This window comes from Phaethon aethereus (genome assembly GCF_964289735.1).
Source record: "Phaethon aethereus genome assembly, chromosome: 16".
Lineage (NCBI taxonomy): Eukaryota > Metazoa > Chordata > Aves > Phaethontiformes > Phaethontidae > Phaethon > Phaethon aethereus.
In genome coordinates this window covers 5,815,895-5,837,640 of record NC_138592.1, presented here as the reverse complement: position 1 = coordinate 5,837,640, position 21,746 = coordinate 5,815,895, and the positions used below count along the sequence as shown (strand labels likewise).

Genomic DNA, 21,746 nt, shown 5'->3' with positions numbered 1-21,746 from the left:
AAGCGCAAGTCCTGAGAGGTCAGGCTGGCTGTGCTGCTTCTGTCACAGGAAAAATGAGGGTGTATGAGCGGTGGTGCTGCTGGGTCAGGGACTGGGAGGAGGGAGAGCTCTGACACCCATTGCTCTTTCTCTGCAGTGCAGAGCACCAGGAGATGGGCCCTGAATCTTTACAGTAGGAAAATCCACTTTAGCCTCACTTCTGGGGGTTGTGAGCCAGCTCTGACCAGGGCACAGTGCCAGGCTAAAGGGACCGCATTGCAGTGCAAACTAGACAATAATTTGGCTGTTGTTATAAACAGCACTGCTGTTTATTCTCCTAGAATCTATGTCCTTAATATTTTGAGTTACTTGTATGCAAATGAGAAAAGACCCATTTCACCAGCTTTCACCACGGTTCTGACCAAAACAGGTTTGTTTGTCCTTCTATTTGTTTAATGTGCTGAAAAAATAAGCATTTTAATGGGATATCCACTTGAGACTAACTCTTTCACCCTGGGTCAGTGCTATTTAACTTGAGAGGGAACAAGCTTCTTCATACTCAGCAAATCACAATTAAAATATCCCTCATGCATTTGTGCAGTATTTTACACTTAAAGGAGTCAGGAAGGAGAAAAGATTGCCTAAATCTGCCTTTAATTCTCCTTTCATTTGCACCATTGGAGTAATTGCTAGTCAGTCATTTACTGTCAATAGTGACAGGCATTACCTGGCTGGTTCTGCTCTTACTGTTTTTCTGCTGGGGAGTCAGACTCTGTAGTGCTGTGTGCACTTACTAGCTTACTGGTTCTGCTGGAGTTAATCTGTTGAGGTTTTGTGGAACTCAGAAGACACCAAATTACATAAATACTGCAATTATTTGGAATGTATTCTATATTCACGTGTATATTTCGCAGTGTTGCTATAGTTGTTTTGGAGCTGAGTAGTGCACATGCAGATAGTAGTTGTGGATGTGATTAAAGCATCCGAATATGAGAAAGGGTCTTCAAACCTATTGAGCCAAATCTCTCTCTGGTTTGAAGAAGGGCTCTGTACTGATCATTCTCACACTTTTTAATGTGAAAAAGTAGATAAATACACACTGTTGCCTTGCAAGCCTATACCTACTGCATGGTCCCCATAAGGACAGGTGACAGCCAGTTTGCAGAGTTTGTCCCATACCTCAGGTTCCAAAAGGTTGTTTTGTTCCTCTGGTCTCATCTAAACCCAGTGGGTTTTGGATACCTGACATAAAATACATCAGACCTACTACCTGGCAGGGCTGGACTGGATTGTGAACTTCCCCAGGTCTGTGCTTCTAAAAAACAGTTCTGAATTTAGACTTCAGCTGACTCCCAGATCCTCTAATTAAGTTGCCATGTGAGGCAGAATCATATTTGTCCAAAATGCAGTGAATAGATTTACAGCCATATTTAATCAGAAATGCTCCTTAAATTAAGCCCAGACAACACTTGACCCAAGGCCTGCAGAGCCAGAATAGCATAAAAAGATAGGAAGCCAGTAAGATTAGAGTGCAGGGCAGGATATGCTGCTTTAGGAAAGGGCCAAAATAAAGAGTTAGAAAGTAAGTTCTTTGTAATACAATGACACATCATAAAATATTACAGCTTTTAAGACTGTAGTTCCAGCTCAGGTCTCTCACAACACTAATAAATTAAACAAGAAAGCTTCACTTTCTGTCCTGATGACTACACACTTCTCTATAAAATTACAGCTTTATTATGCATAATTCAATTTAATCAACTGCTTTTCTTTATTGTCCCTTCTAATCATGCACACATATACTTGTCATTTATTAGACTGTATAAATCACGCCCAGTGAACTGCACAGAAGTACATATACACTTTCTGTGTAAGGAGAATGGAAAAATCAGTCAGGCCAGTCAGGAATTTATTTACACCCCTGTCCCATTCTGTGTTTGGAGGTGTTTGTACAGATTCAGAAACCACCTCTGAATTCTGTCTGAATCTCTCTTTGATTGTTACAAGGGCATTAATTAGCTGATTCCATAATGTATCACAACACCTTTAAATGTTTTTTATTTCTGAAAAAACAAGGCCAGATGCACAAAAGTTTTTGTGTTTCTAACAGCCTATTGATGACAACACAGTAACTCGATCTGTTGCTTGATTCTGGCTCAGAGGGACTAAGGTCAGTGATGTTTGATATTTCACACACATTAATTTTAAACTTCTCTGATCATGATTCAGGTCTGGGGTCCAAATTCAGACCTTGAAATGATGAACTACAGGATCCTTGCTTTCTCCATGAAGCTACAGAGAGAGTTTGGGCAATACGGTCTTATATCTAGACTTCAAAGGTAGCTGTCTGAAATTAGTCAGCGTGGATAACCCCTTCAAGGCAAGACGCCTGGGCAGTGCAGGGAGACAGCATATTGAACTTGTTTCTCCTGAGCCCACAGTTACTGTGCTGACCACTCACCCTTCCCTTCAAGAACATCTGCATAGAACAAAACTAAGCAAAAAACTTCAAATTTTTTTTCAGCACATATCAAATTCCATTATTATATGGAATATAATTACTCTCATCTGTATATCAGATCTGCAAGATGTCAAGATAGCACATAGTCCAGAGGCATTTACATACAGTGAAGAATGTAATGTCTGCAAGTTTCTCCTCCCCCTGAGAAGACTGGACAGGCCACTGTAATGGATGGTTTATTTGTTTGTGGTATTGATTTATTAATTTGTTACATGCTAATCATTAATCAGCATCTGCTGCAGAGACAATGCAGGAGGTCAGACAATCAGCCATGCAGTTCGTAACCCACTGGCCTGCCATCTCTTCTCCAGAACTCAGAGAGAAGCTCAAATTTGTTAAAACACCAAAAACAGGCAGATGAAATGAACTTCAAGCCTAGGAGGGGGATGTTTCATAAACTAAATGCCAACACTGTTTTGCAGTCCTTGGGTTGAGCCCAGCCATGAAAACACTCCTAACTAGATAAGGGAAAGCTTGCCTCATGTCCCTAAGGTCAGAATTTGGCTAAACATATGCAGAACATGTTTGGCTCATTACACACGTGCATATTAAATCTACATTCAGCAGCGAGGGAACAGAAAGACAATATATGGTAAAGATACTGGAATTGGACTTCAAAGATCAGGATGCAATTCCACGGACTCCCAGGGTAACTTTGGCCACAACAGTCATTCTCCTCTGCATCAGTTCCCATCTGTAAAAAGCAAAATAACCATCCCTCACTTTTACTTCATCCATCTTTGCAATTTAGACTCAGAGTTCTTTGTAGTGGTATCTCTTTTTCAAAATACATCCAGCTCCCAGCACACAATGTCCTCCTCAAAACAGCCTTATGGAAATGTTTCCAAAAAAAAAAAAAAAAAAAGAATCTTATAAAATATCCACTGATGAGATAAGACCACCGGCCAACAATGCAGTGAACAGCTGTAACCTGTGGGAGGATTATTTCTCTTTACCATAAATGCCATCTATTTTTCAAGACACAAGTTATTCCCTTTCACAGAACAGTGAACTCAATATCTGCAGACAACTTGCCTTCAAACCAGTACATTTTTCAAAAGCTCCCAGTAGTTTGTGACATTAAATAGAAGGTGTCACATCTTAATGACAAATATTAGTACTAGCCTGCTTGATTAACATAATTTGTTTCTTCATTGGATATTTTATTCCAGATGAGCTGCTTTTCATCCATATTTTCTAGGGGAAAAAATATGCATTCTGACGTGCAATGCTAATGTGCCCTCTGCAATGACCTCTTATCTCTAACTTTTCAGTCTCACCTCTCCTTCTTTTCAGTGCATGAAATGAGCTCTAGCAGCAGCTATTGGTCAAGAGTCTCATATACTGGATACCCGCCAAGGCTTTTGGGGTGTTTAGCACAGACAAAAGGTCTATTCCTATGACACACACATTTAAATTTAGCACTAAACTGGTGGAAAAAAAGAGAAAAATATGTAAAATGTCACTTTCTGACAAGCAGAAAATTAGAACTCATTCCCATGAGAATTAAATGGACTTTTCTGCTTCCAGTCACTAGCTATGACAAGGTTAACATTTTTCAGTGTAATGATTAAGGACATTAAGTGTGCATGTGAATAAGAAATAAAATTACTAGAGGGTATTAGCTAAGTGTGTGACAACAGCCCGAACTGACAACAGAACTCCAAGGATGCAAATTCTAACTAACACTGAACATTGCCATAGAGAATCCATGGATAACAGAAACATGGGGTACAAGTACATGGAGGTTATTTTGCTTTCATTATTATTATTACAATAACATAAGCAATCTCAGGAAGATGTTTGTCTCTGGGTGGGGGTACAGTGCATCTCAGAGCGCATCCAGCATGCTTCCAGTAGGGATTCCAGCATTCCAGGCAGGGATGCTGAACTGGGCAGCATGTTAATCAGAGGCCACAAAAGCCTAAAGAGACTTAGAAAAGGAAAAATTCCAAGTGCATCTTTTACTTCTCCAAGGATTCGTTCCTCACTCCCCATTCATGGCTCAATTCTGATACGTCGTAAGCGTTAGAACATGGGATCCAGTTATCATTTGTGACTTGCCTTGGCTTCTGTCCCTTCCAGTTCAGTTTTCCCTGTAGCTCCTCACTGCCTTGCTTCTCTATGGCAAACAAAACACATGCAGCTATGGCTTCTAGACAATAATGGACTTCCATCTAATGCCGCACCAAGCAAGGAAGACTCAAAGAAAAAGAGAAGTCTATATGTTATTTATATGCCCTAGGTATTAAGATACTGGAAATTATCAGCTATTGGGAATCTTTCTGGATATAAATTAAATTGGAGCAGCAAAAGGTGAGACAGGAAGATTATATGTCAAATATCTAGTTTGTTCTGTGAAAAATAAGTATAAAAATGTTTAGCGATATGGGTCAAATTTCAGAACGCACTTTTAAACAGGGGTGGTTAATATATTATCTAACAGAATGAAGAAAGCTGCGAGGACATCAATAGAATTCAATGCAGAGAGCTCTCCTTTTATTATTTCTGCCTTTGATTGGATTTCAGAAGCTACTTGGCCACAACTGAGAAAAATCTAAAGTTTACAATTTAGGGGACAAATGAAACATTTTAAAAATGAGAACAGACATTTGAACGAAAAAGAAGGAAAGAAACCCAGAAGAAAACAAGTACTTTCAAAACCATAGAATCTACCTCCAGATTAGCCAACTGGAAAGATTCACCAATTTCTCTTTCCTTTACTGTGACCCAGCATGGTGCTTGTAATTCTGAAACAATACATTTTTAAAATTTTTCTAGTCTGAAGTCAGTGTGATGGACTATTAGGCAGCTCAGTTACAGTTCATGTTTCCTGTGACATCAAAAGCTGGATTCTCCTCTATTTGTCTGCAACTAGCAGACATACATCTTGTAGCCCCTGAAGGATTTTTGCCTTGTCAAACCAGCATGAAAGGATTCCTGAGTGTTTTTACACTGATAGATAAGGCCTGACTCTGTCCCTCCGACTCATGCTGGCATGGCTATATTCCCTCCATCTTCCTCTTTGCTTTACTTCGTTTGTTCCCAGAAAGAGGTACAGCTGTATTTGGACACCTTCAAAGAGAAAGGTCATTTTAAACCCAGCTGTCATTTACAAGCCAGTTCACAGATTCACAATGCTGAACAGGAACCTCTTTAGCAGCACCAGCCGTTTCTCAGCCATGCAGTGAGCACAGCTGTAGAGCTGAGCTCTGTAAGAAAAGAAGCGCCAAGACAGGTATTCACCTTAGACGAGACTTCCCCGAGTGCTGCATGGGCCCTTTTTGCCACACTCTGATCTGTATTCCACATCGCTCTCACTCCGACTGGAGTCTGATTGCTTTTGGTCCCTGGCCTCATTACCTCACACTCCCCTACAATAAACTGCATAAGCCACTTATCTGCCTGTAATCCTGATAAATCCAAATAATTTTGAATGAGTTTGTTTTGTTCCTCTGTCTCCTACCCTCCTGCCCCTCCAATTTCCTCAGCCTTATTTTATGTCATCAGCATATTTAAGGCATTTTTGAAACTACATTCTGCTCAAGGTCACTGCACTGAATTTAATCCCCCACCCCCATATGGCACATCAGTGCTTTAACTTCCATCTGATTTATTTATACTGTTTATTATTAGAGACCAATTCAATCAATACAAGCTGGAATTCAAACACATGCACACATTTGAATTATGCATACAAACACTCATCAAAGGATATAAGACAACTGCTATAGTCCAGATCATTCCTCTAACATATGGCCAGCTTTTAAGTAAGGAGACTCATAGTGATGAAGTTTTATACCTTGACTTTTGCTTGACCCCAAAGGTTGTTTGGTTACTGGAAACCAAAGGATTTGAAATAGTGTCACAAATTCCACGGAAGAGGCTTGGACAAGGAATCTGTGAGTTTCTAATCCCAAGCCAGTACAACCATATTTTTAGATGGGCTGAGTTGACAGTTCCTTTCATTAGCTTCTGTACACACAGGAATTCTAGCAAAACACCATCAAACCATACCAGACAGTCATGTCAAGCAAATGTTGCAAACAGAACAGTGTATGGAGAACAGGAACTTGAAGGAAAACCAAAGCACTAACCTCAATCGCAGCCTAGGTTAGGCATTAAACCAAACCAAACGGGATGCTGGAAGCATACTAGAAAGTGAATAGCTTTTGGCTTCCCTCTGCAAACCACTATCCTTTCTAAATCTTAACGGTCAGCATGATCCTCAGGCACAGTTCATAACCGACTTCTGGTTGTCTTTGAACACACTTGGTGGTTACAACTCAAGGAACACTACAACTTCAAAAAATGAAGGCAGAGAAGGCATGCATGCACAGGCTGGGCTATCAGCAGAGATGACCTATGCACACTGCACTGGAGCCTTCAGGGATTTGAGGCACAAAGACTGATTAACCAGAAAATTTCAGTGGGGTGCATGAAGTTTGGGAAAAGGGAGTGCATATTGTTCTATATAAAAATATTCTATGTCCGCTTAGTTAAATTCCACGCTAGCAGGAGGCTGTCACGCCAAGTAAAATACAAAATGGGACATCAGTGTCCACCATCATCAGTTTGGGGGGTTCTGTGACTAGAAAGCAGATCCCTGCATAGCTGTCACCTTCACAATTACATTCAAAAAGAAATAGTGCTCAGTGACAGGACGAGGGGTAATAGGCACAAACTGCAGCACGGGAAGTTCCACCTCAACATGAGGAAAAACTTCTTTACTGTGAGGGTGATGGAGCGCTGCAACAGGCTGCCCAGAGATATTGTGGAGTCTCCTTCTCTAGAGACTGTCAAAACCAGACTGGACGCATTCCTGTGCAACCTGCCCTGGGTGATCCTGCCTTGGCAGGGGGGTTGGACCAGGTGATCTTCAGAGGTCCCTTTTAACCCCTCCTGTTCTGTGATTCTCTAGCTGCTGTGCTGTTCTCTTTGTCCTTTATTACCCTCCTTATTGCTCTTCCCTCTCCATCCTCACCCTAGCATCAATCCTTTGCAACCATCTCTCTTCTAATCACTCTTCTGAAGAAGCTGTTGCTCTTTTTCCTTACTGATACAAGGTCTTCTGTCACACCAGAGCTGCACTGGTTCATACCAGAGAGGCATGGCCTAGCGTGTCAGCGATTAAATCACAAACCCACTGAAGTCCTCTTGACTTTGATAGCATCAAACTTCACCCTTGCATCTTCTCTGGCCTACAGTTACATGAGTCCCAAGAGCCTCTTTGAAATTTTGTTTTAATATTTCACCATTTATGCACAGAGAATATTTTGGCTTCTCTATCAATACATTTCTGCTTGGTAACTCCCTGTTTGAATGCTGATTGTGTTTTGCATAAAATTAAGTAAATTGCAGCCCTTCTGTGCCATGGCTATTCTTTGTTTGCTTTCTTCATGAACAATGTCGGGGAGATTGCAAGCTGACTACAATTCTCTTTCCTAAGCAAGAAGAAAACAACATCTAAGAGCCCAATCAACACAAGTTTCCTGATGTCTGTTGGGTTTTATAAGCTATATCGTACTCCGACATTTAACAATTTCTGTTCATTTGATTCACTTTAAGAAGTGAATGTAATGATTGCCACAGTGTTCTGCACTACTGTTGTCTATTGATAAATATGGAACAGGTATTAACAAGAAGCTTCCTCTTTTTTCTATTTTAAAATTCACTGAACTAACAAGTTACTTATGCAATGCCAAAGTAATCACAGGTCTTTGCCCTCAAGTTTCAACATTCAGTTTCCATAGGGGTGTCTGCTGTAGGCTATATTTCACAAGTAAGACTAGCTCAACAGTGGTAGTAGGCTTCCAGGAGTGTTGATAAAACACACAAGCACAAAACTCTACTCAGGCGTTGCCTGAGCCTAGAGGGGCCCATCTCCCCACGGGTATGGAAGTTCCATCAATAAATGGCACTTTTTTTTTAAAAAAAAAAAAAAAAAAAAAAAGGACTTCTCTGTCTTCATTGAAACAACTTTAATACCAAAGAATTTTCAGGGCTATGACCTGGGAGCAGAGGGAGAGCCTTGTCTGCTGCCTGAAGTGAAGCACAGCTCTTGGCCCAGTGGGTGGGATGCACACATTACACAGGGAGATGCATCATTCACCTGGGGGCCTCAGGATACACAGCAGCAAAATGCCTGAAAATTAATGCTGCAACACAGACTTCGCTGTACTTCTATGCCTTTAGAGATACATCCATTCACCACTAGCCACATCCTCGTAGCATCTCACTTTTGGCAACAGCACCAAGCCTTTCACTTGCGCAGCATCCATATGGGAGGAGCTCGGAGGGACAAAGTAAACATAAGCAAGTTTGGGGTGTAACTCAGGTGAAATTAGAAACTTTTCCAGAGAAAGGGAAAACGTTTGGGGAACATTTCACTAATGTCTGGAAGTATCAAAGGTGACAGTTCAGAGACATGCAAGGCACTCTCTGGCTCCAGTGACTATTTCTAAATAGCAGCATTCACTGTTTCAGGCTTGCCGAGCCTCAGCTTTCTCAAGGCTCTGGGGGAACAGCGGTCAGCATGGTGGCTGCGAGCAATACTGGGAGTCTGCCCAGGCAAGGAAAGGGGGGGGCTGATAATGATAGGAAAGTGTAATGAATTATTCCTGTGCTTGTCATCTTTATTTAAGTTACTGCCTTTTGCATCCAGGGGAACCAGAGTCCTTCCAAAAGAGTTGCTTTGGATTTCTTAATATTGGGAGACAGTTGTGACGTTTGTCCTGCCCTGGGCACAATTAGACTCAAAGCATTTTTAATGCATTTTCTTATCCATCGTGATCTCCCCGTTTCTTTATCAGAGGAACCCAAAGTCCTCACCAAAGTCTTCCAGAGACTGATCCGTTCCCTGTGCTGTAGCATAGAGAAAGTAATGGTTGCAATGCAAATGCAATGCAAAATGCCCAAGTCTTTTGCTTGCCTGTTTCTTCCCTTTCTTTGAAAAGGTTGTTATTACAGCTTCCTTTACTAGAAACAGACTTTTGTACAACAGTGCAGTAGGGAAACATTTGCAGGAATTCATGATACTATGTAAGACAGAAATCAAGTTCTCAAGATGATACATGAAGCAGCGGCAGAGCTGAGCATGGATTTTGGGAACACAATGCCTCAGTCTCAACAGCCACGTTTCTGTCTGAGCTCTGCATCTCAGCCTGCTGTCTCCCCTGATGTTTTTTTTCTGCTGCACACTACAGCATAGCTGGTTACTTTAAGACAGGCAATATTGTCTGATTTGCCTACCTCCCATATTTATTGTCTGGAATAGACACCTTAAGCAACACATACAATGTTGCAACAAATAAAATCACAATGCTGCCATGCAGTCCAAACAGTTTTCCAGACCACATCACACAACAGCATTCTTAAAGGCACACGTTTGGCCAAGCAGGCCAACAGTGTCCTGGCCTGTATCAGAAATAGTGTGGCCAGCAGGAGTAGGGAAGTGATCGTGCCCCTGTACTCGGCGCTGGTGAGGCCACACCTTGAATACTGTGTTCAGTTTTGGGCCCCTCACTACAAGAAGGATGTTGAGGTGCTGGAGCATGTCCAGAGAAGGGCAATGAAGCTGGTGAGGGGTCTGGAGCACAAGTCTTATGAGGAGCGGCTGAGGGAACTGGGGTTGTTCAGTCTGGAGAAGAGGAGGCTGAGGGAAGACCTTATCGCTCTCTACAACTACCTGAAAGGGGGTTGTGGCAACGAGGGTGTTGGCCTCTTCTCCCAAGTAACTAGTGACAGGACAAGAGGAAATGGCCTCAAGTTGCGCCAGGGGAGGTTTAGATTGGATATTAGGAAAAATTTCTTCACTGAGAGGGTGGTCAGGCATTGGAACAGGCTGCCCAGGGAGGTGGTGGAGTCACCATCTCTGGAAGTGTTCAAAAAACGTGTGGATGTGGCGCTTCGGGACATGGTTTAGGGGACACGGTGGCGCTGGATTAATGGTTGGACTTGATGATCTTGAAGGTCCTTTCCAACCTAGTGATTCTGTGACTCTTTGCCCCCACTCCTTCCTAACAAGAGCTGCAAAATGTATTCTGATTTCTGGTCTTACTACCCCAGCAGCTTCCCTCAATGTAAATAGCTTATTTATCTCCTTGGCATTTATTGCCTTAGATAAAGAGCAATACTATATGCTTGCATGGTCCTTTCTATTGGGTGTGCCCTACTTTCCTTGCCCTCTCAGGAAGAGGAACTCTTCCTTTCCCCTGGTTAATTTAGGGGTATCTTCTAGTTTGAGTTCACCTTTATCACCTAACCAGAAAAGCACACACTGTTCCAGGGCTTGTCTTACCCAGATGTTAATTCTCTTCTAATTTGCCCCAATACGATGTTGGATTGGTGCAACATCGATCCATTTCCCGGCTGCGACACACTGGTGACTTCTGTTCTGAGTCTTCAGCTTCCAGCAAAAAATACTTGATATTTATCCCTAACTACATAATCACATAGCACATCATTTCCTGTCATTCCTGGCACCCTTGTCCCAAGGTCACCTAGTTCTCTGCATACAACAGTTGCTGTTCTTTCCCAGAGCTATGCAGAATGCTGCATAATGTCTATAAGCAACTACAAATCCTCTCCCCGTTTCTAGAAGCTTGGGTACAGATTAGACAGTCTAGACAGACAATAGGAAGAAAGAATAAAGGATTTCTAAGGACTTTTCTGTATAATCCTGCTTGCAATACTGAACTGCTCTGCAAAATGCCAGAAGCACCATCTTTTTATATCTTGTTTGCTGATCACTTTGATAAAACTTGTGATCTTCTCATTCTCCTAAGCAGTTATTAAACAACTATATCTTTAAGTCACATAGAATTAATAAAATCAGCATAAAACCTGTTTGAGTGAACTCTGTTTAAATGAGATCATGAAAGTGTCCCCTCACATGGAAGGAATCCTGCGCTCATTTGTTCAGACTGATGTCAAGATGTGTAAGCATTGCTACATGTCCTCCAGAATCACAGTAACTGGCTTCAGAAGTGGTACTTCCCATAGCCTGAAGTTCTGGACCTTGTTTTGTTACTTGATTAAAATAGGGAACTGAAAGACAAGAGGTATTTATCATCTGAGATGAGAGACTTTAAGTACAAATATCAATACGGAAGGAATACAGCACTGCTGCCTTTGAAACTCTGGGTGTAGTACCTTCCCAACTGGGTGCAACTGAGAATCGGCTCAAGAAAAGCAAATGGAGATTTTTCATACAGGAATGGTGAATGCAACACAGACCTGAGGAGGAAATGGCACACCCCTCCGGGAGAGCGTTCCGAGGTCCCACTCCCACCCACTGTGGCAATTTCCCACTCAGGCAATTCAAAGCGCCTAGGGATTTTTCCCCTTAGGTTCCGACCTCTTAAACTCAAGAAAATGAAAGCAATAGCAACAAAGTAGTAAAACAATCACCTCAAAGACCTTTCCATTTACAAAAAAAGCTGAAATAAAGGGATCTTTTTCTTAGATCACTCTAGAGATTGAATCTGTGTTTTTCATTTCTCAGTCTCTATTCCTGGGTCACGCACGCTGTTCTCAGAACAGCGCATCGTCCAGTGGCAGGGAACATCCAAGGCAGGCGCAAAGCCCTGCTTTCAGATTAGGCATCCATCCAACTCTCCACCCTGAACGAGGCAGACAAGTGTTTAGGGGATGCAGCTGCATTTTTAAAGCATTCCAGGTTAGTATTTTAACTTTACTAACACAGAAACTAGGCTTAGGGACTTAACTTCCATGAAGCTGAGGATTGTGAGCACAGGGGAACAATTCCCTGGACAGACTAAACTATCTGTCTCTGAACTAGGCATACTGGATACCTGCCACATCTCACACTTGCCATGCTTACCCTGAGCAACACTCCACATTTCTGTCTGGGACTATCTGACAAGGAACAGACATGGGAACATTATTCAGATCCCCTGGTTTTTTTCCTGGAATGCAGGGCACCTTTGCTTGGGTACCTCAATGTCCTGCTTTGCAGCCCTTCCCACAGAACTAGCTCTATGTAACTTGCCTCCATTCATTCGGTGCACACGAAGCAAACCTGGGAGCAGAGAATTCAAGTCAATTCTTAGTCTACATCATTAGCCACAATCTCTCCCTTAAGGGATATAAACTAAAGGTATCCAAGTTTGCTGCCAGCATATTTCTGATCCTCATTTCACCTATTCATAAAAGTCAATGCTGCACCACAGAATGCTGATATTTATCACACTCTGGATATGGCTACTCCCAGGCACTTATCTGGAACACAAACCTAAGTATTGAGGCCAAAACTCACTAGTTGCCTGGATATTTATGTAGCAATCCTGGTATCAGTTAAAGAAAGTGCTCTGACACAAGGAAACAACTCATCGTAGTTATGTGTAGATGCTCCCAGCTACACATGGGGCTTTGCAAGCAAAAAGGCAGTGGGCCAAGTTCTCAGGAGTGCTCAGTTCCCACTGAGAAACAGCCTCTTCTGTGGTTAATTGGAAGTTAAGTGCCAAGCTCGTTGGAAAAATGTCTCTCTATGCAAAACAATTGAAACTGCTCAAGATTGAGCACTGAGTCCTTAGTAAGCCCCCAGAAGCTCCACCTCCTTCTACTGATCAGAGGCGTAAAGAGACCATAGGCCTTTATTTTTAAAGCATCTAAGGAATCTGTGATACTAAGAAACTTTGAAAGCAGATGGGCAAGCCCCTTCACCCCATCACTGGCTTCAGGAAATCCCAACCTCCAAAGCCCTAAGGCTTAGAACGTTGGAGACACTAAGCAAGACCTGGGCAATGGTAACTAGACACTTACATGCACATCAACTTTGCCTGCACCCTCCCACGGCAGACAAACTGCCCTGCTTGTAAAATAACCCTTAACTGATCTGCCAGAGGCAGTAAAGCCAGTCAGGGCCAGAACGGGATTAAAGATCTAGGGATTTCCAGTCCCCTGAAATACCCATTAAACTGTATCGCCCTGGTCTGTTGCCAACTATTAGGAAATTACCCCAGCAAAGAGCATTCCAAAGAGAACTTGCAGACAGGCTCAAGCTCTCCTGCAAACTGTATTAACTAAATGGCCATTTGGCTAGGGAGCAATGTTATAAATACTTAAGCTACAAATTAAAAGCGTGTTTGAGAGTTGTGCTGTCAAGCTAGTTGTCATCTTAGCTGCAGCATCACCAGTACATGAGCTTATTTCATAACTCAAACCTACAAATCCCACCCAGTAACCTATATTTGAAGTGAGGGTCTCTGGGAAAGTTACTGACTGTCCCTTGAAATTTGCCAGAACCAAGCTAGTCCATATGTATTTTAGGACATGGGACCAGATGCTTGCTGCAAGGCCCAATCCACAGCACCGGCGGGTGGCCCAGCGCCAGGGGATCTCTTCCTCTGCTGGAAGCGAACCATGGTGCGTTCACTCAGTTTCTGGCCCCACAGGCGGGCAAGGCTCACCGCAGTTTGTCCCTCACTGTCCAGGCTCAGAGCTCGTGCCCCATAGCTAAGGAGCAGTTCAACGCAGTCACACCGGCCCGCGACAGCAGCAACATGAAGGGCAGTCCTTCCTAGCGGGGTTGTAGAATGCAAATTCGCACCTGTAAAAATATCATACATCGTCTCAGCGTGACAAGGCATACGGAAGGAGGCAATGCCACCTGCGGGCCACAACGCACAATTCTTTTCTGAAGGCAGACACGGTTTGTTTTAGTTGCATCAATGGAATTAACAAACCAGTCTAATGAACAAATGCTCCTGCCCTTTGCTCACACACAACTGGATATTCTTTGTTGCGTCCAGCTATTGCTGGCTTTGCCACAGCTAAGCGTTGCCTTGACTTTTGCATGCAGAGCTCTCCCTTATTGGGAGAGGACAATGTCCTTTAACAGGGACGAACTGTGAGGAGACCAGGCTCAGGAACCTGGATTGAACGGAGCACCCTCTGTCAAGACAAGGTAGGATTTCCTCACTTTCAATGATTAAAAAAAGTGATTAACAAATGTCCTTTCATTCAGGACAATCAAGTGACCTCAGCCGACCCAAAGGACTGTCCATTGTGCAAATGCAGATTTCTGGGAAAAGAAGGCTACAAAGCAACAAAAGCACCCAAATGTCAAAGCCATAGAACTAGTGCTTACAAACCTCGTTGCATTTCAGTAGCTGATAAAGCACTGCACAGGACTGATAAAAACTAAGCATTTCTAGATAAGAAAATGGCAACAAGTAAATGAGACTCAGAGGGAAGTAAAAAAATCAGAAATCCTATTTTCCAATATGAATTTAACACCGAAAGTCACTACACTTCGCAAGAACAGCAGTTTTTTTATTGCCTCCAATTCTACATCAGAATTGATGTGCCAAATACATTCGCCACCTCAAACACAAAACATGTGAGGCCATTTGGGTGAAATTCCATGGCCTGGGTAAGCAGGAAGGTGGCTTGTTGTGCAGTTACAGACAGAGAAGAACTGCTCTAGCTGAGAATATTACCATGCCTCAGGAGAAACTTGGCAGTTTCAACATGACCTCTGTGGCTGGCAACAAATAGTGCCACGAAAGCTCGGTGTGCTACCCATTCCTTTTTCTGCTCTGGTCCCAGTAACTCTGCGTGTGGCGTGGTGCCCGCAGAGTCCTCCGTAACGCCCAGGCAGGCTAGCTGCAGAATAAACACGAACCTGTTAGTCTCTTTCAAAAGAGTAGTCTGATTCTTTTAGGTATCAACAAAGTCTCACATCCATGCTTAGGAGATGCTTCCACACTGCATAAACCACTCCGAGAGCAGTTAAATAATACCTGCTTATTTCTTACTCTTCTGCCCTGTCTTGATTCTCTACTAGCTAATGATGTTTATTCATAGCCATCCCTTGGAGGGAACATTAATTTAGGGTTTCCTTTCACAGATAGTTATTAAGTACCACAAAATCTTGTAGAAACTGTTTCTTTGCAATGCTTGTCCTTCTCTTAAATTTTTTGGAAACTGACCTGAGGTTTTGGACAAAGAGACAGTGCTGGCCACATAAGCCCAGGTTCCCTAGGAGGGAGGTGAGACTTTGGGCCTCGATTCCAGCAGACAACTCATAAGCCTAAGCTGCCTTGGGAAACAGTCCTGTATCACATTCTTTTCCAGAAGGAGCTTTTTTTTTTTTTGTAATAAAGCCAAACACATCAGTTCTAAAGCGCTGCTCAGAGTCCTCTTAGGAAGAACTTTCAGTTGCCTCATGCCGCTGTTCTTCTTGAGAAACCATTTCCATGTTGGGCTGCATCTTCCACGGTGCACCATGGTTTTCCCATCTAAGAAGTGGAAGTGCTGTACAGTTATTTCTTGAAAAGATTTTTTTTTTTTTTCCATTTGAAAAATCAACAGTGTCAACAAGATTTCTGTGGGGCTCTTATGCCAATACACCTTTCATTTCAAAGGACCCATTTGTCTTTGTGGCACATCCTTCTGTTTCCTGCTCTACACTGAGCAGGATGAATCTTTAACACATACAGAACTCAAAACATAGGGGAAAACAAAATCAAACCCTTAATTTGCCCAGTAGCAAAACGCAAGCCATTTGTGGCACGAGGCAGAACAGCTGCTTGCCAGTGAACTGCAACACAACACAACAGTTCACAAAAGGAAGAGAAGAACCCTGCGGTATCCGTTTGCAGTGGTTGGGGAAACACAGAGTAACAGAATGGGATTAGCCAGGTTGGAATTTGGCCAGGGCAACGGAGATAATGGTTCTTTACGAAAGGTGCCAAGGGATATTTCATGACCACATCTGTTCAGGCCTGAAGGTTTACAGTACAAATCAGCTGGAGTACCCTGTGTTTCTGCTGAGACAACGTTTCAGTCCTAAATGAAGAAAGCAGCATGCCCTCCATCAAAGCACCACAGAAACTGTTTGTTCTATGAAAAAATCAAAGCTTTCTTACTAATCAGACTCGACGGGATCGCAAACTCAAGAAGGTCTGTCAGCTAACACCAGATCAAGTGGCTGAGACAGGGAATGTCTCCTGACTCTTGATTTTGGTAGTCATGTGTCGAGTCCCATTCTTACTCGGGAGTCAGTATGGCCAGAGCAGCGTTTCTGCCTCTGATCCTCATGATAATAGACAAGTCACTCAGCCTCACTGGAATACCCAAGAACAGATAATCTCCATCTTCTAATGATGTTTTAAGATTAAAAAAAAGGCCTTGTTTACATACAATGTTTTATTTCTCCTATGTTTTCCCAGTGGGAAACACTGGGATCAAGTATCTTTTGTTAACACATCAGAAGGGTAAACTGGCAGGCAGCTGAATAAAAAATGCAAACACTTTTTGGACATCAGGATAAGCAGGGACAAGAAAAGTAATCTGAAAGTATATTTGCATCAGCGCTACAAAAGGTTGTGAAACTGAAAAGAACTTGAGCTCTAAGTGTATATGCTGTTTACTAGTAACAGCAAAAAGAAGTCCTATTTCTAAACTGAACAGACTGCATTAAGGGTTGACGACTTGGTTTTGGATTACCAGCCCCCTTGAAATTACCATTTTCATTGCGAACTGTTGCAAGTTCCACTAACCTACTTAATTTCTATGGCAAGTCTCCCCCATTAAACACTTCCCTGCTATTTGCTCTATGAAGTTCTGCTTTACAAGAGTACTCGGACTTTCAGCAATACGCTTTTAGTGTTTCCACATACAGTACCCCACCCATTCACTGAAGTAATGAAATCAACCTTCATAGTCTCTCCTCTTGCAGCAGCTGCCACAAGCTCCCCCCAGCCATCTTGTCGCCAGATGCGCATTGTAATTGTTCCACCAGGGACAATATCGTTGTCCTTAAACGTAGACTCATCTGGCAGATCTACTGCAGGGAGTTAGAAAAGAAAAACAAAGCAAGTCAACATATCCTCAGAGAAGACAACGACCAGCTTAAAAAAACAAGTTAGATGGTGTCTGAATTCTTTTAGCCATGCTGGTCTCTGATTTTACTGTCACAACGCATCAAGGACACGCTGGGTCCTGTTATGCTAAGGCTATGAAACCACAGATTCACTCCCATTCTAGCAAAAGGCTACACTATATACTGCTCTTGGGATAATACAGCTGTAACCCACAGAAAGCTGCAGTTAACATGTTAAGTACCAAGACTGCAGGAGAAAAATAGTTAAGTGCATCCATGCACATGTGGTGTCTTTATTCTAAAAACCAAGCACCAAATTTTTTTGATCTGAGAAAGCAAATAGTAGGAAGAATTGTTTTAAGTATGTTTAAACAAGTTTCAATGGCCATCTCTGCTTGTCACCTCCAAAGCCAAGTACTCCACCACCACAGATTCAGCTGGTGTAACAGGGTAAAATCACTGCTCCACACAATTCTAACTGCAGAGAGGTGGGCAAGAGCTGCTGGAGCTGTTCTAGGCTGAGGTGAATCAGCCAGGTACTGGCATCGGCTGTTCTCAAGCCTAAGCAGGAACTTGTAGGTTAGCATTTGCAATCTCTAACCTAAAGAGATCCTGTTGAGTAGACCATTATCTTTAAGGACTTGGAAGCAAAGTTAAGCGTTAAGTCAAGAGCTGAATTCCAAGTGCAGTGCAGTAAAAAGAGGAAAGCAGAACCCTGCCCTTCATCCAGGACCTGAACATAGCCATAACTAGCACGTAGAGAGATACGAGTAACCCCCAAGAACCTCAGAGGTTACAGATTCTCACCTTCATCCAGGTACTGAAGCCGCTGGAAGTGAAGGGGGATCCCAGCCAACAATTCTAAATGGGACCTGAGCATCTTCAGAGCCAAATCATTTTGGCATCGAGCCAGTGAAAAGATTTCATTAGTTTCAGCTAGATGGAGCTGGACGCTAAAGGTCCGCAGGGGCAAGGAAGGCATGGTGATGCAGCGGTTCCTGACCAGAAGTTTGAGAGACTTTGAGAGACTGAGTCTCTTTGAAAAACCTTGGTATCATTACAGGGACAGGGGTCTGGATCTGGCAGTAATTCCTCCCTCCCCTGGACATACCCCTGTATCACCAAAGCCCTCCATGTATAGATCCCCCCGTGTGTCACAAGCACGTTACAGTACCCAAGCAGCACAAACTGACATCACAGTACAGTCTGCATGTGTGATGTAACAGCCTATACAAACTTACCAGAGACCACCACAGAAAGTAACGCACCAAACTTACTTAGAAGACAAGTAGTAGAGAAGCGAAGTAGTAACTTGGGTAAATACCCAAGGTTGCCCATATTTTATGCTCCTATTTTCTTTATGTTAAAGTCTAAATCTCAATCTACATGTTTAGTCTAATGCATAATATAAAGAGCATACGGTGGTTTAATTTGTGTTTCCAGTTTACTGCACAGGGGTCTTCTGCCCTAACTCAAAGCCTCTGGGCAGGCTTTACCAGGGGTGCAGGGACTGCTTATTCTCCTCGCTTTTGCATCAGCTAACATCCTGCAGGGGGGGGGGGGGGGCGGGGAAGAGAGGGGAGGTCAGGTATGCTTTTGCAGCAGCTGGCAGAAGCTCTAGAGCACAAGGATGGAGCAGCCAGCGAGTGCCTCAAACAGCCAAAAGGGCAACTGCAGCATCAGAGGATATAAAAGACTCCCGAGATTAGAAGCAAAACCAAACAGCCAGGCATCAGTTATTCATTCCCCTACACACACACTGCCCAGGGTCTAACAACTGCACAGAGTTCAATAATGTAGGATGCCTGGGAGCAATGCCACGGGGAAAAAACAGTCCCGAACATCCTTCCAGGCTGAAGTCTGGAGAGGGGAGTATTTAGAAGATCTGAATGCCACTCTCACCCAGCACACACAAGTTCTCTTTGTTTAAGATACATCTGTTGGAGTTTCAGTTTGGACAGAACGATTTTAGTTGGGAAGCACTTTTGGCATGCCCACTTCAAGGAAAAAGCAGTATTTCAGTGCACAGGGTGATGAATTCCACACTCAACCCTGGTTTAAGAGGTGACAGCATTTATGCCAGGAAGATGTCTCCTTAACCAGAAGAACACACTCACAACCCACTTACAAAAGTCAGTTACCACAAGTTGGTTTATGAAACAGTCACAGGATTTATTGAGATAAATACAAAGTTACATAGATTCTCTGACAAATGAATGACACTTCCAGAGTGTCTGTCCCCACTTGACGGGGTTCTGAACACCACTGTGTGCAGACACAGCTGCCGCTCAGGCAGCTCCCCGACCCACGCCAAGCATCTATCACGCACAAGACCAGCGAGCCTGGACTCTACGCAACATGTCTAACATGCTTTGGATGACAAGTGCTTGATCATTTCCTACAGCATCCAAGCAATATTGCACCCACTAACATTATTTTCACGTTCCTTAGCTAGAAATGTTTAAAAGTGATATTCTTACTGCTTTTGTGAAAGTGGATCAACTACCTAACTTTGCTCCATCTGGCTTTTAAAAATACATATTTTTGCATAATTTAAACAACCCAGAGAACTGTATGTGAACACACCGCTTTACTCATCATTGCATACATTTGTCTAGTACAAGAGGTAAAGTGCAGTCTTTAGTCATGCTGAAATCATTTCTAGTTTAAAACTCAACCAAAAAAGACAAACCTTGTAGAGGGTAAATCTGTTTAATAGACCTGCACATTGTTTACAAAAAACCCACCCCAAAGCTATGTCATCCCCCATTACTGCATGCAACTGTCAAGTTTTAACAAAGTTTTTAAACACCCTATTGAAATCATATCATTTAAAGCAGACATGATTTCTGGAGCCAGAGAGGTACCAAAATATTGTTAAAAACAAAATAACTTTGTTTAGCCTTTTAGTGAACTTTTATAGCTGGTGGCTTACTGTTTACACACATTCTAATTAAAAATTCTTACTGAACACTAACCAAACATGCCAAAACACACGGAAGCTTGTGTTTTCCAGTGGATTATTGCAAGTAAAGGTAACTATTTAAGATTATCTGACAAACAGAAACCTGGGTTGGGTTAATGTTCAAAGTATTTAATTTATATACAGTACATTTCAACCATACTTACATATACACACACTTAAAAAAATTTGTTCAGTGCTGAGAAATTTAATAAACTGATAATGAAAAACAGAAGTAAAACCTTGTCAGAAAAGCCTTAGAAAATCTGAACTGTTAGAAAATACCAGTATAATGCCAGCATTAGAAAAAGGTATTAGAACTAGAAAAAATTAAACTTGAGGGGTCTTTTTGTTAAGAAATTGCAATCATAAAAAGTCTGTACTGTAGAAGCATTTGTTTTAAATTATAAAAAAAATTGTAAAAAATTAAATGTAGAATGTTGTAGAATTTACAGAGTTTATAGTGTTTGCTGTAACAGAAGGAACAGCAGTGGCATATTTCTGCCTGCAACTTCCAAAAAGCATTTTGTGATCTCACAAGAAAACAAATTGTTACAAATACTATACATATTATAATACAAGACTAGTTAAACTCATACAAAACTGAGCACTCCAAAAGTACAGAACCCAGCTGAGGAACCTACTTGCTATATTGCAGACAAGCCAGATTTAAAACAAAATAGAAAGGAAAAAAGTAATTTCTGTAAAAACCTTCACCTGTGTGAACTACTTACTAGTATCATAGTGAAATAGGGGGAAATATTTACACAGGTCTGTTTATGATAAAGTATTGTGTTCACAGAGAAGAAACTAACTGTTATTACATGAAACCATTTCTTTAGTATTTAAGCATTAGTTTTTTTAACAGGACAAAATTCCAATCCACAATCTAAATAAGTAAGACTTGTATTTTTTTCCCAGGCCCCATATTTGTCTGCAGATTTGGGACACAACAGAAGACAGGATCCACAGTATTAGCTTTACAATTTTTCAAGCTGGTCAGAAGCTATCAGACTTTAATGGAACTGCATTCTATCTGTATATTCTTTCTTTCTTCCAAAACAACTGTTTAAATACACAGAAGACATCCTCCTTAAGCTTAAGAATCTCAGTAACCTTCATTTGTCATTTGCCCCAGGCCCTACCATACAGAAGTTATGGAGCAAACTGCATCAATCCCTTTCCCCTGAACATTTGTTACTTGGGGTTTTTCAGAATTTAGAGGCCCTTTGTTTCTTAGGATGAGGTGTGTATGCAAAACAAACAAAAACTGAAGTCTGTAAAGTTCTGTAATACCCTTCTACAGACACAGCACATGCTGCAGGATCCGAATCCCTGAAATGAACTTTCCTAGGGCAGAATGAGTAGTGCTCAGTTTGGGGAATTTACAGTCTACCTACCACCACAAGACCCAGCAGTAACAAAACCAAACA

At 42.2% G+C, this 21,746-nt stretch overlaps 1 protein-coding gene across 1 annotated transcript; it reads right to left on the bottom strand.

Annotated features, from left to right (window-relative positions):
* Window positions 1-13,788: 13,788 nt before the first annotated feature.
* On the bottom strand, window positions 13,789-18,565 carry ANKRD60 (ankyrin repeat domain 60; the record flags this gene model as incomplete). The annotated part of the gene is made up of 4 exons (XM_082007155.1): window positions 18,159-18,565; window positions 17,185-17,315; window positions 14,965-15,130; window positions 13,789-14,072 (listed from the first exon to the last, which is right to left on the bottom strand). Exons 1-4 carry the CDS (start codon window positions 18,331-18,333, stop codon window positions 13,789-13,791), a joined length of 756 nt encoding a protein of 251 aa, XP_081863281.1. The 5' UTR covers window positions 18,334-18,565.
* Between the last annotated feature and the right edge of the window lie 3,181 nt (window positions 18,566-21,746).